Source organism: Cyprinus carpio, chromosome A19 (assembly GCF_018340385.1).
Source record: "Cyprinus carpio isolate SPL01 chromosome A19, ASM1834038v1, whole genome shotgun sequence".
Taxonomy (NCBI): Eukaryota; Metazoa; Chordata; class Actinopteri; order Cypriniformes; family Cyprinidae; genus Cyprinus; species Cyprinus carpio.
In genome coordinates, this window is record NC_056590.1 from 97,189 (window position 1) to 115,085 (window position 17,897).

At 34.3% G+C, this 17,897-nt stretch overlaps 1 protein-coding gene across 3 annotated transcripts in view; it reads left to right on the top strand.

Moving 5' to 3' along the window:
• Nucleotides 1-17,897, top strand: part of LOC109085012 (solute carrier family 66 member 2-like) — a 35,615-nt gene that overhangs the window by 2,496 nt on the left and 15,222 nt on the right. Inside the window, exons 3-4 of one of the 3 annotated variants that reach the window (XM_019099652.2) lie at nt 1,267-1,317; nt 16,374-16,590. In XM_019099652.2, coding sequence (XP_018955197.1) covers nt 1,267-1,317; nt 16,374-16,590 — 268 coding nt within the window. The remainder of the gene's footprint in view (nt 1-1,266; nt 1,318-16,373; nt 16,591-17,897) is intronic. The other 2 variants (XM_042775924.1, XM_019099653.2) reach the window with 2 other exon arrangements.

A 17,897-nucleotide genomic window follows, 5' to 3' on the forward strand; every position in this document is an offset into this window, starting at 1 on the left:
AGTTTTCTCAAGCTGAGTCAGAGCACTGAACTTTGGCTTGGAATGTAATACGTTTGTATTGAGTGCTGTGTGTATAGTATGTAATGGTTTGAATTTTTCAAACTGGTGTTACTAAGTATACATACTGCTGAAGTAATATGCTTATTTGGAAACACTCCTTGGACACATTTATCAGGCCTTATAGTCTCTCACTCCTCTGTTTGCACAGGACATCCTGTTTAAACGGTTTTTATTCTTTGGTGTGAAGTCATAGCCTAGTCTGTGTTTATGGGTTGAGTGTTGTCTTTAGATTTTGTCACTGATGTAAAGACAACAGTGTGTCAGCCTGAGGACACAAACAGAGCTAACTTCACATCAGTGCTGACTGCAAACTCTCCAGCGGCTTCTCAACAGATGGAGAATGTTTCAAATTAGCAGATGAATCAAGGAAACAGCTGTAAAATGAATCGAATCAAGATACAACCCAACATTGAAGTTCAAGTCTTAAGGTTGCCATGATCTCATTTTGAAGTGACCTCTGAATTGACGGAAGTCGTTGCCAAGGCTGCATTTATTTGATCCAAAAAATACGGTAAAAACAGCAATATTGTGAAATATTATTTCAGTTTAGAATATCTGTTTTCTTTTTGGATATATTTTAAAATGTAATTTATTCCTTTGATGCAAAGCTGAATTTTCAGCATCATTACTCCAGGCTTAAGTGTCACTTATCATTGAAACTTCAAGGAAAACTTATCATTCAAAAGTCAGAGTAAGTATGAGTTTATAATAAAAATCAGCAGAACGACTTCTGAAGGACCATGCAAAATTACATTTTCAAATATACTGAAATAGAAAAGTTATTTAAAACTGTAATAATATTTTACAACATTACTTGTTTTACTGAAACCAATAAAAGCAGCCTTGGTAAGCATCAGATACTTCTTCTTTTAATATGATGATTATTTGATTTCAAACTTTTGACTTGTAGTGCATCTGGATCATATTATTTCAACCCAAAATCAGATGAAAAATGACACAACGTTTTGCTTAAGAAAAATTAAACTAATTATCATGAAAATAATGATACAATGCCTCATATAATAATTGTCCTAATAATGTGTTTTTTCTTTTTCTTTAAAAAGAAGGTTTTAGGTTGAAATATGACTTGTTTTCATGAGTTTCATCCCTTCAGGGCTTCTTGTGTCCTCGAGAAGATGGAGCGATGCAATCTATTCTCTCTCTCCCCAGTTCTTATTTTGTGTTTATTTGTCTTATTTGTCTGAGCAACAGACAGTAAGGATGAAGAAATCAAAGTTCCTAAGAGGCTCTTTCTGGGTATGTACTGATGTGTTGCCCACAAAACACCAGTCTGATATTATAGATTTTTTTTTTCCCCCTTCCCATCATCCACCACTCATTTCCTCCCAGTTTGACCTGGACAGAACCGTATACTCCTCTAATCCTGTCATTAATTCACAGCTCTGCATTAACCCTGAAGTTTCACTTGCATGTATCTGAAACACTCATATGTGTATAAGAATTAATGCATGTTTTGTTAGTGAGAGAGGCAGTTTTGCATGTATTCTGTTGATTTGGATGCTGAAATTGCAATGTTGCATGCAAATAGATGAACAAGAATTGCTGTTTAATTGATATCAGTTTGTGTATGACTAATTTTAACAGCTGATTTAACTGGGTTTTATATTGCTGCTTTATGATTTAACCCTGTAACACTCAGAAGAGCGTTGCGTGGCTTTGGCTACTGGGCTGATATCATTTTCAATGTCACATGACACAGGCATGTTTTCACTGAAAGCTCTAGGCACTCTTGGTTTTTGTTGCTCTAGATGAACAGCAGGTGGCGATAGTGGTTTATTCCTGAGATCTGATCTTGTACAGTCGGATTGATGCACTCTTTTGCTTTACCTCCCACATCTGGTGACTTTTTGCACATATGTGCACTGATTTTATTTTTACTGGCATCTATGCCCTCCATCTGAGAGTATTTGCTGGGTTTGGTGTGTTTTTTTTTTTGTTTTTTTGGAGAGAATTCAAATGGGTTTTGAAGAAAGAATCGTATTATTGGCTGTAGACGTTGCCGATTCTTTTATTGCTAATGTCTGTTTATCAGTTTCATGTTAAGTCAGTTTTGTACTGTGACAAACTGAATTAAATGACTCTTTGAAATATGACAAATTTTGTCTTTTAAACCATTTTAGACCAGTAGTTCTCATCCTTTTTGACTATAGAATATTTTAGATGTTATTTAGATGTCAAAGCTGCTTGTTTAAAAACATTTTTTGACAGAAACCTGAAATATTGATATAATAAATTAGTTAAGCATGATTTGTTTTGTGATTCCACAGATTTTTTTATTTTATTTTAAGTACTTTTTAGCATTTTAATCTAGATTATATATTAGAATTTATGAGTTTTAAAGAGTTAGTTCACCCAAAAATGAAAACTCAGCCATTATTTACTCATTTCCTGGTGTTGTTTCAATGCTGCATGCCCATCTTTCTTTAAAGGAGAAATGTTGAAAAAGATCCTGCTCGTGTTTATCCAAATAATGGCAGCATCCAGCTTTAAAAAAAAATAATAATGATGCTTAAGTATCACCAAATGTTCCCATGTAACACGTGTTGTATATTCCATGTGTTCTGATGGTATACGATAGGGTTATTTGTTGAATTTTTTTTTTTTTTTGGTCTGAAAAAGAAAGAAGGGCACACTGCATTAGAACAACAGCATGTTGTTGAGTTAATTACTTAATTTTCATTTTTGGGTGAACTGTCCCTTTAAGTCACCCTGCAGCCCTTTAAAGTTTGCCCCTTCAGCTCCCTGAATGAGAACCACTGGGTTAGACTTTAGACTGGTTTAGTCACTTAAGACGAGGTGATGTGGTGGTTAAAGATCTGAATCCTGTGCGGGGCGATCCCTTCACTCACGCTTGTTCAAGACACTGAACCTCTGGTCACTCCAGCAGGGTTTTTCCCTGTAATAAGTGTACTGCAGATCAATACTAAATCTAATTCCTCAATTAGATTGTACACAGTGTGTCCTGAAATATACAGTGCATTCAGAAATTATTCACACCAAATGTGCATTTTATTCACATTCTGTGTTGCAGCCTTACGCTAAAATGCTTTTTATACCCTTTTTCACATCAGTCTATTCTCTAATAATAGTCTATAACGTTGCATATTTTATTAAAAAGAAAGGAAGTTAAACATATTCTGTTTTAATAAAAAGAAATACATGAATAAATGAATAATTTAATGTAAAACATTTTAAATAATTTAAATGATAATATTTTCTGATAATAATTTAAAGCATTTTAGCATAAGGCTGCAACATGTTACAATAAATGTTAGTCGTCAGAATACTTTCTGAATGCATTGTACTAAGTATGTACTACTTAGTAAAGTGTGTTACAGTGCAGTTCACAAAGCAAGTGTGCGTTTTATAACCAGCTTTGTACATAACTGTACATTACCAGTATAAGTTCAGTATTATAGGATTTATTCATATTTCCTATTAGAATTTTTTTCCAGCTTTTATTTTAACTTATACTGTACTGTATGTATATATATATATATATATATATATATATATATATATATATATATATATATATATATACAGTCAAAAGTTTGGAAACATTACTATTTTTAATGTTTTTGAAAGAAATCTCTTCTGCTCATCAAGCCTGCATTTATTTGATCAAAAAATACAGAAAAACAGTAATATTGTGAAATATTATTACAACTTAAAATAATAGTTTTTCTATTTGAATATACTTTAAAAAAATAATTTATTCCTGTGATGCAAAGCTGAATTTTCAGCATCATTACTCCAGCCTTCAGTTCTCAAAAAAGAAAGAAAAAAAAATTACTGACCCCAAATTACTGACCAGTAGTGTATATTGTTATTACAAAATATTTATATTTAAAAAACGTTTTTTTTTTTTTTTTTATTACTTTTTATTCATCAAAGTATCCTAAAAAAGTATCACATGTTCTGAAAAAATATTAAGCAGCAGAACTGTTTCCAACTTTGATAATGAATCATCATATTAGAATGATTTCTATGTGATAATGATCCTAAAAATTCAGCTTTGCATCACAGAAATAAATGATAATTTAAAGTATAATAAATTTAAAAACAATTCTTTTAAATTGTAATAATATATCACAATATTACATATTTTTTTCTGTATTTTTGATCAAATAAATGCAGGCTTGATGAGCAGAAGAAACTTATTTCAAAAACATTAAAAATAGTAATGTTTCCAAACTTTTGACCTGTACTGTATATATATAATATATATATATATATATATATATATATATATATATATATATATATATATATACTATATATATATATATATACACACACATACATACATACTGTACTTTATGTATGTGTGTGTGTGTATATATATATATATATATATATATATATATATATATATATATATATATATGTATGTATATGTTTTTTTTTTTCAGTTTTAGTTTCAGTAATTTTAGTTCTTATTTTATTTCAGTTTGTTTGCCAAGCAACTTTTCCATTCAAGTTTAAGTGTTTGTCTAATTATTTTATTTTTATTTATTTATTTATTTTACAGTTTACAATAAAATTTTTTAATAATTTTAGTTTATCTTCTTAACAATAACAGCACTGCATGGTACAGTTTACCTTACTGTGTTGCAGTAATATTTATGCCTAGTGAGTTTAAATCAGCAAGTGGACTGATGTTTATGATTTTTCTAGCTGTAACAAGAGGTTGATGGAAAAGCAGATTTGTTTTTTCCTCTCTCTCCGTCACGTGGCTGGCTCTATTGATCACGTATGCCCTGCGGCCCTCACACACCTCATTAGAAGTGTGTTCAGAACTCAGGCTGAGACGCGTTTGCTAACTGCTGCTTTGCTCGTAAGCGCATTGATCCAGTGGAAACGAATAATGAAGGTGTGCTCCGATCCATCCAGAGGTCAAAGTTCAAGCAGGAATGGGCAGTTTGCTTGTAGAGGGCAGAACTGATATGATATCCGAGCACTCCATAAGTCAGAGTTTTTATCGCAGTGCTGCCAGTGCTTTCAGATCACAATTTATCTGTCCATATTTGTTAACCTGGTGACATCCGTCGTTCAGGCTTGAAGCAGGTGGTGCTGACTGCCTGTAATCCAGTCCGGGCTCTGGCAGAGATCTGTAAGTGTGTTTGATGTAGGGCAGACTGCTGGGGTCCTCGTGGTTGTGCAGTAATGGATGTAAATGGCTGGCCCTCCCTCTCACAGTCTCGCTCTGCTACATTATCTCTACAGGCCACAGCATCCGACTCAGTTAGCATCCAATCACTGCTATCAGAGAACAGGGTGATTCAACTAAACAAGTTTTCTCTTAAACTTCCCAAAAACTGCTCAGCATGCCTGACTGTATATTAGGGATGTAACTATTAACCGCGAGCCGGTTGAAAATCTATTCAGGTATGTGAAGATTCAAATCGGTTGAGATGCTAAACAAATCGTGATTCATTTAGGTGTAGGAGTTTATATGTCTGAGGGCAACTTGCTGTCTTTAGAAAAGTTTAGATGGTATTTTTTCTTTTCATCTTGCCTCTGTATAATGCATATTAAAGTTCATAAATGCAGCGCTGCTTTGTTTACAGCAGAAACCAAGGCATCTCATTCGAAATTATATAAACTAATTTAGATTAAAAACTGCTTGTGTTTCATGTATGCAGCATCTTTGTTTGGATCATGATTAAAATGCAGTGGTTGCCTCAATTTTTAATGGAAAGAGCACAGACAAAGCCTTATTTTGTTTATATGAAGATATTTATTTGATTTGGGGCTTGTTTTAAAATTTCAATTTAGTTCTGTTATTTACATTTACATTATATTTAAATAGTAATTTAGCAGATGCTTTTATCCAAAGCGACTTACAAATGAAGCAATCAAAACCAACAAAAGAGCAATAATATGCAAGTGCTATATTAGTATATTATTATAGTGTTATTTCAATTTCGCAAAGAAACGTGCAGCATTTTATCCAAGCAATAATAAAAGGACACATTTAATTTAGAATTTGTCTTAAATCGTGAATCGAATCGTGAGTTGAGTGAATCGATACATCCCTACTGTGTGTATATATCTGTATATTTGATCTATTTAAACAGTATTTTTTTTTAAGGTGTAAATATTGCATGCTAACTTGTTACCAAGAATAATAATTATTTAATATAGTAATTTCATAAATATTAATTACATTTTTACATTTTTAATTTAGAATTATATTGATATTTCTTTTATTAATTGAATTCCTCAGTTAAGTGTAAGTATTCATATAAATTACTAATATATTATCAAAATGATAAAAGGTTACACTTCAGGTTGTCCTTGTTACAGTGTAATAAGACAAATCAGTATTGAGTAATATTATAATATTTTTAATTATTACTTAATATTATAATGTTAAGTAATAATTAATGATGTACTTGATGTAGGGTATTTTTTAGTTTAGACTCAGTTGCTTATAATTATGCATAATTGAATGTTTTTATGATAATTCATAAGTACATGTAACATGGGCACTGTAAAAGAAAGTGTCACCATATTAATATAATAAAATATTAAGATACAAGGTCGTACATTAACAATGCCTAATTTAACTGTTTAATAATAATAATCATTGTTGTTGGTAATAATGATGCTAACTCGAATGAAGTCATAAATGCATTTCATATTTTTTTGCATAACGTATAGTAAATAATGAACTTGTGAACATATTTTAACTAATATTGTACACTCATCAAATAAATAGAGAAAACTATTAGAGGTATTATCAAAGGGATACTCCACCCCAAAATGAAAATTTTGTCATTAATCACTTACCCCCATGTCGTTCCAAACCTGTTTAAGCTCCGTTCGTCTTCAGAACACAATTTATGATATTTGGGATAAAAAAAAACGGGAGGCCTGTGACTGTCCCATAGACTGCCAAATAAATAACAGTCAAGATCCAGAAAAGGTATGAAAGTTGTGGTCAGAATACTCCATCTGCCATCAGACATGCAATCTGGGTTATATGAAGCGACAGGAACACTTTTTGTAAGTGAAAAAAACAAAAATAACGGCTTTATTCAATAATTCCTTTGTCAACAGTCTCCTCTGTGTCTCCATATCACCGTATGCTGTGTATGCTCTTCTGTATCATCCACGCCACAAGGATGCGCTGTTTCTACGTGTATTTTGCTTTTATTTGAAATAAAACAGCGCATCCTTGTGGCGTGGATGATACAGAAGAGCATACACAGCATACGGTGATATGATGATATGGGTGGAGTATCCCTTTAATGCTGACGAATTATCAAAACATATTCACTGTGCAAAGTGTGCAATAAAATGCTGTATTGAGCTGCAAATGCTGTGACATAAAGACAAAGTGCTTGTTTCCTGATTTGGCGTGTGAATTCAGTCTGGCGTTTACAGGCCGATAGAATCTGATGGTGACTGCCGTTCGCTACAGTCCACCGACAGCTCTGCAGATTGAGCGCCAGTCCGTACTGGAGACAGTTACGATTGAACAGATTGTGTAGATCTGGATGAAGACCTGCTTCAGACCCGTCAGAACCAGAACTGTCATTCATTTAAGCATCCAAAGGCCTTTCCATTTCACTTAGCTGTGATTAGAGTACGGGACTGACAGATATCTCTTGGCATGTGGGCTCAAGCTCTGCTGAAAGGAGGAACGGACAACTAATAGAGACACTCTGATTCACGTCAGTCATTCCCGGCCCCTCGCCTGAATGCCGTCTATTTCTAAATGGACAGAGTGGAACTTCACAAAGTGGGCCTGAGGGAGGACAGACCCTGAGGAAAATAGAGGTTTTAGAGGAAAAGCGGTTACTTGTTCCTTTTGGATGCTCATGTGGAGTGCAATATGGGTTGTGTGTGTGCGGTTTATGAAAATTAATATTCCTATGCCATCATTCCTGTAAGAGTGATTGGTGCACTCTGGTGTCCCAGCTTAACCTACACATGACAATATACACTACTGTTCAAACGTTTGGGTCTCTTCTGCTCTTCAGGGCTGCATTTATTTGATCAAAAATACAGTAAAGAGGAATATTGTGAAATATAATCGGTTAAAATAACTCTCTATTTAATACATACAGCATCAATACTCCAGTCTTCAGTGTCACATGATCCTTCAGAAATCATTCTACACTGTAAAAAAATCTACTTCATAATTTCATGTTTAATATTCATTGTGTTACTTGCCATTTCTTTGTAATTCTTTTTGAAATTTGCTAGCAGTTTCTAAGTAAAATTTTGATTTTATTATGATTTTATTATCAGTGTTCAATATCAGTGTAACCATGATACTTGATCAGAATTCTCTGATAACAGAAGTTCAAAAGACATTTTTGTACCATTATAAATGTCTTTATTGTCACTTGATAATTTTATCAATTCAGTGCATGCTTGCTAAATAAAAGTATTAATTTCTTAAAAATAAAAAAAAAATAAAAAAAGTGCTCAAACTTTTGACCAGTAGTTTAGTTATTATTAGTGTGTTCTGATGAAACCGTCACTATTGCTCATACCTAGAGTTTGAACAAATATTCAACTTTCACAATTAACCTTGTTTCTACTGTCAGGACGAATAATATATCAAATTGTGTGACATATTGAGAAGAGGTGTGCTGTTACCATATATTCAATAACCTGAGCACAATATCTGTGTAAAAACTGAGCAAAAACCAGAATATTATAGAGACTTGGATAACACTTTAGGTTAGAGAACACTATTCACTATTAACTAGTTGTTTATTAGCATGCATATCACTGTTTATTAGTACTTATGAAACACATATTAATGCATGGCCATATTTTAGATCCCTTAAACCCTACTTCATACCTAAACATAACTATTACAACAACTTACCTTACTATCAATAAGCAGCAAATTCGGAGTTTATTGAGGGAAAACTCTTAGTTAATAGTGAAGATGTGTTCCATAATCTGAAGTGTTTCCGGGACTTGTAGGTCAGCTCTTTATAAGCAACCACAGCATGGCAACATGCTTAAAAACACTCAAAACTCCTTAGCAACCAAATTGCAACATTCTAACAACTGTATAGCGATGTCCTGTTGAATCAATTAGTTGAATTTTGCTTGTAAAAAGAGACTAAAATATAGGTGTTTAGTTGCACTTGGTTGGCCGGCTTGCCCTAAAATCCTGCTTTAACAGTGTCAGGATTGTCACGGTGTATTTCCAGCGCGCTCCTCTGTCTGTGGTGTAGTATCTGTGTTGTGCAGTTGTGCATGTGCGTGTAGGACTGTGGGTGTGAGCTGAAAAAGAGGACCAGCTTGGTGGGGTTGCTGTTTAAAAGCCGTGGCAGTCTGTTCCCACACACTGCCCCGCTGGCAGCTGCGATACGCACATACACAGCGGGGTAAAGCAGTGCCGCGATGCTCAGTGCACACCATACAGTGTGACACACGCTCAACTGATGCTTTGATCCGGCCCTTTCCACATGCACAGCCTCCAGCGCTACACAGCCTTTACCTGAGCGCTCTGCACACACACTTATACACATGTACAGGATCTGTGAGTGTGTTTGTGTGTGTGCACGTGCATGGCTTTTCTTCCACTGCATTCAGAGAATATTGTTATTGTATTACACCGACAACTCACACAAAATCCAAAACACACACACACACACTGGTTTTTGTTTTTTCCTGATCTTTTTCATCCATTGACTTGAATGCAACCCTTCTATGAAGAAGAAAGAAGAAGCAGAGCATCATGACTGTGTGTCAAGGTCAATAAATCTCTTAAAACATTAGATAATTTGACCTTTTTATGATTAGGCAAACTTAGTTCATGTTGTAAAATGTCAGTGATACTTTTGTATTTCAACTCCCCCAAAATGTTGCATTTAAGACATAATAATAAATGATTATACATGATTATAATACTTGATGAATGCATGATATTGGTATTGTTAAAATACTGATATTAGTTCAGGCAAAGCCTGATTAGTTCATATTGTAAAAAGTGATGATGTCGGGTTGTAAAATGTTGATGTTCAATTCCTCAAAAACTTAGTAGCATTAAAATAAGAAACTCATGATATTTGTAAACATTTCTGAAATTAGTTCATGCTAAATTAGTTCAAACTATAAAATGTCATTTTGTTCAGTTGTAAAATGTCATGTGGTTTGACTGAGTGAGTTGATGAAATAGTAATACATATGTGTAAAAAATTAATAATAATAAACATAAATAAAGATATTACTTAAGGTAAAATTACTTCACAAACTTAAATGTCATGGTTCAAGTCCTTAAAAATTTAACAAGAAATTGTAATAAAATACTGTTTTTAGTTCAGGTAAATTTACAGTAGATTGTAAAATGTCATGTGGCTTGACTTCCCAAAATCTGATGATATTCATGAAATATTAACACGTTATTTGTATATTTAAAAAAAAAAGTGATATTTTTATTCAGGTAAAGTTAGTTGACAGAGTAAAATGTTATGTGGATCGATCCATCAAAAACCTAACGATATTTATGTAATAAGAATTTCAAGATATTTGTAAAAAACATTAATGCAAATTATAAACTGTTATGTTGTTTGTTTGTTGTATGTCTCCCTAAAAAACCTGATATTTATGAAATAGTAATACCGTACATGATACTTAGTTCAAATTATAAAATATCACATTTCAGTTGTAAAACGTCATGTGGTTCGACTCCTCACAATAACATAACAATATTTGTAAAATAATAATTCATGATATTTGTAATAAATAAATACATACATAAATACACAAAAATGAAAAACTGATAGTTCAGTTAAAGTTGGTTGAAGTTATGTTGTTTGGTGGTAAAATGTCAAGGCAAGGCAAGTTTGTTTACATAGCATATTTCATACACAATGGTAATTTAAAGTGCTTTACATGAGAAGGAATTAAAATAATCACAACAATAAAAGCAAAGAATAAAATATTATTCAAATGATTTTAAAAAAAAATGTTGTTTGATGGTAAAATGTCATGAGATTTGACTTCCAAAAAGGAATTAAGATCAGAAGAAACAATAATTACAATTACTTTTTACTTTATGCCAACTTGCAGTAACAGACTTTTCTATTACCTACTGCAAGCTTGTTAGAAATCAGAATAGAGTTTAAATCACGCCACTTCGATCCTGTCTGTTCCCAATGGATAAAATCAAGTTTCTATTCAACATCCGCCTTCCAGATTCTTATTGAATATCCCACAGTATTTCACTTGAAAGTACGTCACATTGACAATGCTGGCATCTGATTGGCGTCTGGCGTGTGCTGGTGTCTGATTGGCTGCTGATTGGCGTCTGGCGTGTGCTGGTGTCTGATTGGCTGCTGATTGGCGTCTGGCGTGTGCTGGTGTCTGATTGGCTGCTGATTGGCGTGTCTGATTGGCTGCTGATTGGCGTCTGGCGTGTGCTGGTGTCTGATTGGCTACTGATTGGCGTCTGGCTTATTCTCGTCTCTCATTTGCTGCTGATTCTCCACTATCAAGTCCTTCTGTCTCCAGTATCAAGGCCGTCCCTTGCGTCTCAGCTCAGCTGTAGGTGTTGCTGGTTTCTTCAGGTTGCTGCTGTTATCAGTGTTTTCCAGACTATCCTGTTCCCTTCAGCAACGCCTGCCACAGACCCATAATTCTTACATACACAAGACCTGTATAGTCATCTATGGGGCGAGAGACAGTGATGCTCTCTTTATGTTGAGGCATGGAACTGGAGAAGGTGTAGCATGACAGACGTGATACAGACACAGAGCACTTTGCACATTTTGAAGGAAGTCTATAAATATCCTGCCAAAGGCTTCTCTTTGAAAAGACGAGCAGCTTCCTGTGAAAGGACAGTGTGAAATGGTCAGACTGTGTGTGGTTTTTTTAATGTCGATGCAAAGCATTGCAAAGACTAGCAACTGAGGGAGTGTGATGTTTTTACATCATGCATAACTGAAATGAGAGAACTTGACCCCATTTGTTTTCTAAATAAACTGTCCTGATCTTATTGTGCACAATTTATCAGTGCACGTTATTCCAAAGACAAATTATGTTTGTCATCAAAAATTAATGACTTGAAGACATAGAAAAATCTTGATTTTTTCAACTAAAAACCAAGTAGTATAATATTAGTTTTTAAATTTAATTAAATTATAAAAAGTAAAAATGTAATTAATTTTGTAATTATTTGTTTTAATTAATTTAATAATTAAATTAAATAAATTAAATAGTTATTATTAATTGAATTTATTTTAAATTAAAAAAAAATTATTTACTTGAAAGGCCTCCCAAAAACCACCCCACCCTGTCTTCCATTGTTCAACAAACAGGTTTGCCCTTAAACTTGCACCACTGGTTAAGACAGTAGTTGACTATATAGCCGTTCATACAGAGCAGTATTATTCTCTTCAGTCTACTGGTGAATTCCTCATAGTTCTCTGCATATTAAACTGCTGAAGGAGGAAGTGCTGATACACGAGAAGGTATTTTAAAAATCAAAGATGCATTTGATGGACAGTTATGTTGACACTATAGTTACTGATATCTTCAGTCGTCTACCATATTTGAAACACTGACTGAAGTCCTAAGCAATCTTCCAATTAAAATATCACAGAAGTCATTTTCTTGAGATCTCTGTTTTCTGTTGGAAAATGTTTTCTGCTCTTTCATAATCTTTCTGTCAAGCTAGAATGTTCTGTTGCACACAGACTCCCCCCGCACCTGTCTTCTCCGTCACGAAGCAGACAAAAGCACAGAAATTGATCAGATTGTAAAATGTCATCTGAAATGCCACTGTCATTAATTATCAATACTTCAATAAATCCGTTTGAAAAGTCATAAACCGGCCCTGGTTCTCCTCCGATGGTGTGTTAGATAGTGGTCTGCCGGGCCCGAATCAACGGCTCTTATGTTGTCAAACTGATTTCTCCAGAGCAATAACATTTTACCATTCAGACAATAGCTGGTTATCGCAGTTTTATTCAGTCAAAAATTGAAAAAGACTATTTGTTTTAGTACCATTGGGATTTTTTTTTTTTTTTGGACAGAATTTTCTTGACAATTAAGGACATTGAATTGAATTGAATTGAATTAAATTAAATTAAATTAAATTGAATTGAATTGAATTGAATTGAATTGAATTGAATTAAATTAAATTAAATTAAATTAAATTAAATTAAATTAAATTAAATTAAATTAAATTGAATTGAATTGAATTGAATTGAATTGAATTGAATTGAATTGAATTGAATTAAATTAAATTGAATAAAAGAAATAATAGTGACTTTTCACATTATGGTAATATTTGTTGTATTGCCTTTTATGCTAAATTTAATAGAAAATAATTGTGGCATGGATATTAATAACAATGAGTGTCATCAATGATAATAATGAGAAATTACACACACACATATACATACTTTAAGTAAATTAAGTAGATATTTGCATTGACAACTACAATTCTCAAAAAGAATCTAGATTCATTATGAGAACTAATTAAAAAAATATATATATATATAATTTACTTTTTTACATGGACATGAGATGTATTTTCATAAGATTCAGCTTAAACAAAAACGTTAAAAAACATGCATGTCTCTTCGTATGGTTAAACCTTTATCTCTCTCTTTCAAAGCAAGTGGAAACTTTCTCAAACTTAGACTGAATAAATTCATAATCCTGACATGCCTTATAAATCCTTTTCAATATTGAATGTGTCATTTCTTTCACTTTTTACGCGGATCAGATTTGCTGCTTCTGTTTCCCATAATGCACATTGAGACGGGGAAAGCGTTGACCTCACTTTCTCTCTCATTATCCATTTATCGTTGTCTGTGCATCAGATATTAAAAATGTTTTCCGGTCTTGCATCATGGGAATTAACGCCGAGTTGATTTTCCAGAATTGCTTGTGAGGAGCGGTTAAGATAAGTCGTGATGACAGAGAGTGGTAAAGTTACTCGCGTCTGTTCTCTGTGTGTGCTGTGATGACACATCGGCTCTCTGAGAGTCCCACACCGGCTCCGTGCGTTAGTGTAAAACAGCTGACCTCATATGTGATGCGAAACACAATCAGTCATTCATGCCTTCTCTAAATGCTTCCTACAGGTGTGTCACGTCTTATTGTTCGATATTGCCATGCTGCCCTTTTGCCTCAAGCAGCTGATTTCATTAGAAAACTAGATTTGTTTTGGTGTTTTGGGTGGCTGCCAGGACATTGCTATGCAGTTGCTAAAAGACATTTAACCCTGTAATATTTGATACTGGAATTTCTAAGGCCTCTAAATGGTCAACATATTCAAAACTTTGCTTATGCACCAAATTGCATATTTTTGCACAGTTTGGGCCTCTGAATAAACCTATATTATACTATATTGGCCATAAAATGATGTATCAAATATGCTACTTAAAAACAAATTTTTTTACAGTGTTAAAGTGCTGTTTATGGTGCAGTGGCATTTGCATGACAAAATGCAGCTGGGCAAAATACAGTCTTCTCAATGGACTTTTCTCAATCCGGATTTCCCATCGGCTTCTAGTTTCATGATTTTGTTGTGTTGATCAGTAAGAAGCAGATTGTTTTTGCAGCTTCATACATCATACATCGCTACTGTAGGGTTAGTGGTTTGTTCAGACTTTGTTCGAAAAGGACTTTAGCAAACACTGCAAGTAATGGAGCAAACAAAGATTGCAGATACTGAGGCAGAGTTTTGGATGTAAACCGTTCTACTACCCAAACAAACAGATTACCCAAACACACTTGTATCTAAGCCATACTGCCCCCTCTTCATCGGGTTTTGTGAGCACATCTGGCATCCAAAGAGATAGGCACACCAAGCAATGAACTGCTGGGATCGTGTTTGAATAAAAGCTCTACATTTATTCACTGAATATGTGTGTTTTTCCCTGCTTCAGTCCATCTAGACCCGTCATAGCAGTGCTTTGGACTCTGTTCTTTTGTGTCATTCTATTCTCTTTCAGCCTTTGGCCCTGACATTTTTATGACACTCTGGATGTCACTGTGGTCCTCATGCTTCGGTTTTGGCCTCTGTTTGTACTTTGTAGCTTCGACATTTCCAGTGGCGCTTTACGAGAGTAACCGTTGTTGAAGCTCCCAGTGTGATTTGATTAGATATGCTCTTCTCGTCCACCGACGGATGGGCGGAGAGCTGGCTTACAGGCTTATGAGTTCTCTGAGTTCAGCCTTCATCGACGAGGCCTAAATAATTGGCAAAAGTGGATTATTTTAGGTCAGAATCCAGTCAGACTCATCCCTGCTGATTGCCTTGATCATAAAAAGGCATTTTTTGAGTCTTACAGTCTTAGAACTGGTTGTACTTTAGTACCCAGATTTCATTCTGGATGTGTGGTCACCCAACACTGTACCTAGATTGCAGATTTAGGTACTTAATTTTGTAATTTGTCAATAATTCTCTGCACAAAACCCATTGTGGTCAGAAAAAAAAAATGTGCAAGGCACGTCTCATAGCTTGAGTGGTTTTGTTAATTGTTCAGTTTCCACAAAAACATGAAGCAGCACAACTGCTTTTAAAAATGATAATAAATAAGAAATGTTTCTTGAGCAGCTAATCAGCATATAGTACTGATTTCTGAAGGACCATGTGACACTGACGACTGGAGTAACGATGCTGAAAATTCAGCTTTGCATCACAGGAATAAATTACATTTTTAAATGTATTACTGTATTAAACTTTTATTTGAAATGGTAATAATATTTCACAATATTACTGTTTTTACTGTATTTTTGATCATATAAATGCAGTCTTGGTGAGTATAAGAGACCTCTGTGAAAATCATTTCAAAATTCTTATCAACTCCAAATTTTGAATGGTGTAATTATTGAATTGTTTGTTTGTTTATTTGCCTATTTTCATTTATTTGTTTGTCCTGTCTGAACATGGCTGCAAGCCATTGTCTTAGAGGGTCTGTGGTCTGAACTTGATGATCTGACAATGATTCAACCCTTCATCCCTACTAATACACTCCTAAGCATAATTCATGCATACTGTGCAGAGAACTTGATAAAGACAAATGGTTAAATTATTAAATTTGTTAATATCTAAATATCGTAGTTGTTGTTTTTTTTTTCATTAAGTTTAGAATAAAATGAAAAAAATAGTCTATCTAGAATACTGCCTATTAGTGCTCAAAATGTTCTCCTAAAAGTTTTTGGAAATTTCCATTAACCTCTGCTATCATTGGTATACAAAAGGCCCCTTGGTTCATTTCAACCAGTATGAGTTGTAGTATTTCATGCACATATTATTATTTTTAATGCATACTCTCTTTCTTTCTGAATTCTAGACTTTGACTGGAACTACTTCTGGTCTTGGAGTCGTTTTGTGGATTACCTGCAGTGTGTGCTGGCGTTCACAGTGCTGGCCGCCTATGTGACGTATCTGCTACTGGACTCAGTTCTGTTCGTAGAGAGCCTGGGTTTCCTGGCTGTATTCACAGAGGCCATGCTGGGAACTCCACAGCTCTACTGCAACTACCAGAACAAATCTACTGAAGGCATGAGGTTTGTATTGCAAATGTTTTTGCTTCATCAAAGGAATCATCAAAAGTTCTGCAGTGGTATTAATATTTTAACCTAGAAGTTTATCTTCCTGAAGACCGCTTTTATGCTAAAGAGGTGTTGGAGTTTAACATCCTTTACTCCTGTTATTAACGCAAACTAATGAAGAACAATAGTAAAGAAACTAATAAAATGGTTTCCTGAAACACTCTGTCCCAAACTCACGCCATTGGTTGAGCAAACTGATAGTGTTGCCACAAACTCACACCATTGTTTAGACAAAGTGATAGTGTTGCCTCTGTTGGTTGGACAACTGATATTGTTACTGTCATGATATTGTGCCCAAACTCACACACATTTTTTTTTACAAAATGATTGGGTCGCCCCAAACTCAAGCCATTGGTTGGACAAAGTGATAGGGTTGCCCCAAACTTAAACTGTTGTTGGATGACTGATATTGTTGCCTCAAACTCACACCATTTTTTGGACAAAATTATTTTTACAAAACAAACTGGTCGCCCCGACAACTGATATTGTTCCCTCAAACTCACACCATTTTTTTTTTACAAAATGAACAGATCAAAAACCCCTTGCTATGTTTGGACAAACTGATAGTGTTGCCTCAAACTCACACCATTTTTTGGACAAAATGATTGGGTCGCCCCAAACTCACGCTGTTGGTTGGACAACACAGTACAGATGAAAAATCTGTTGCTACATATGTTTTGTTGTGGCTTTAAATCTAAAGCTCAGAGAGGGTGGAAATGGGGGAAATAAATGTGACAAAAATCTTCATTAACCTTATTAGTGGACCTCAGGGTGAAGAAAAGTTACTTAAAATAATTATCATATGCCCACCTTGACATTTTTACTCCCACTCAATCTTGTTCTGGTGAGTGAATACAGAATCCTCCACTGCTCCGCTTGAACAGAGGAACATGGGAAGTGATATGTGGCAGATCAGTCACTCCTTGATGTCTGCTAGTCAGACTTCCTGCTCATCTGGTTTATGAAATACTGTTGCTAAGCTACAGGAATCAAATATAGATACCTTAGATATATACTGTACGTTAACTGGTTTAGTGGACTTTTTTATTTTGTTGGACATGTGATTGTGTGACCGCACATTAACCAAAGCACCAATTAAGTAATAAAACGGGACACAGTGGCAGAAATTGAACTCAAAATAAATGAATAAGACAAAAATAGTAATCAGGTAATGTTTCAGAGTGGCTGTGAGATTGTATAAGATGCATTGTGTGTGTGAGAGAGAGGCAGATTATCTTGCATAACCTTTTGAGAGCTACAGT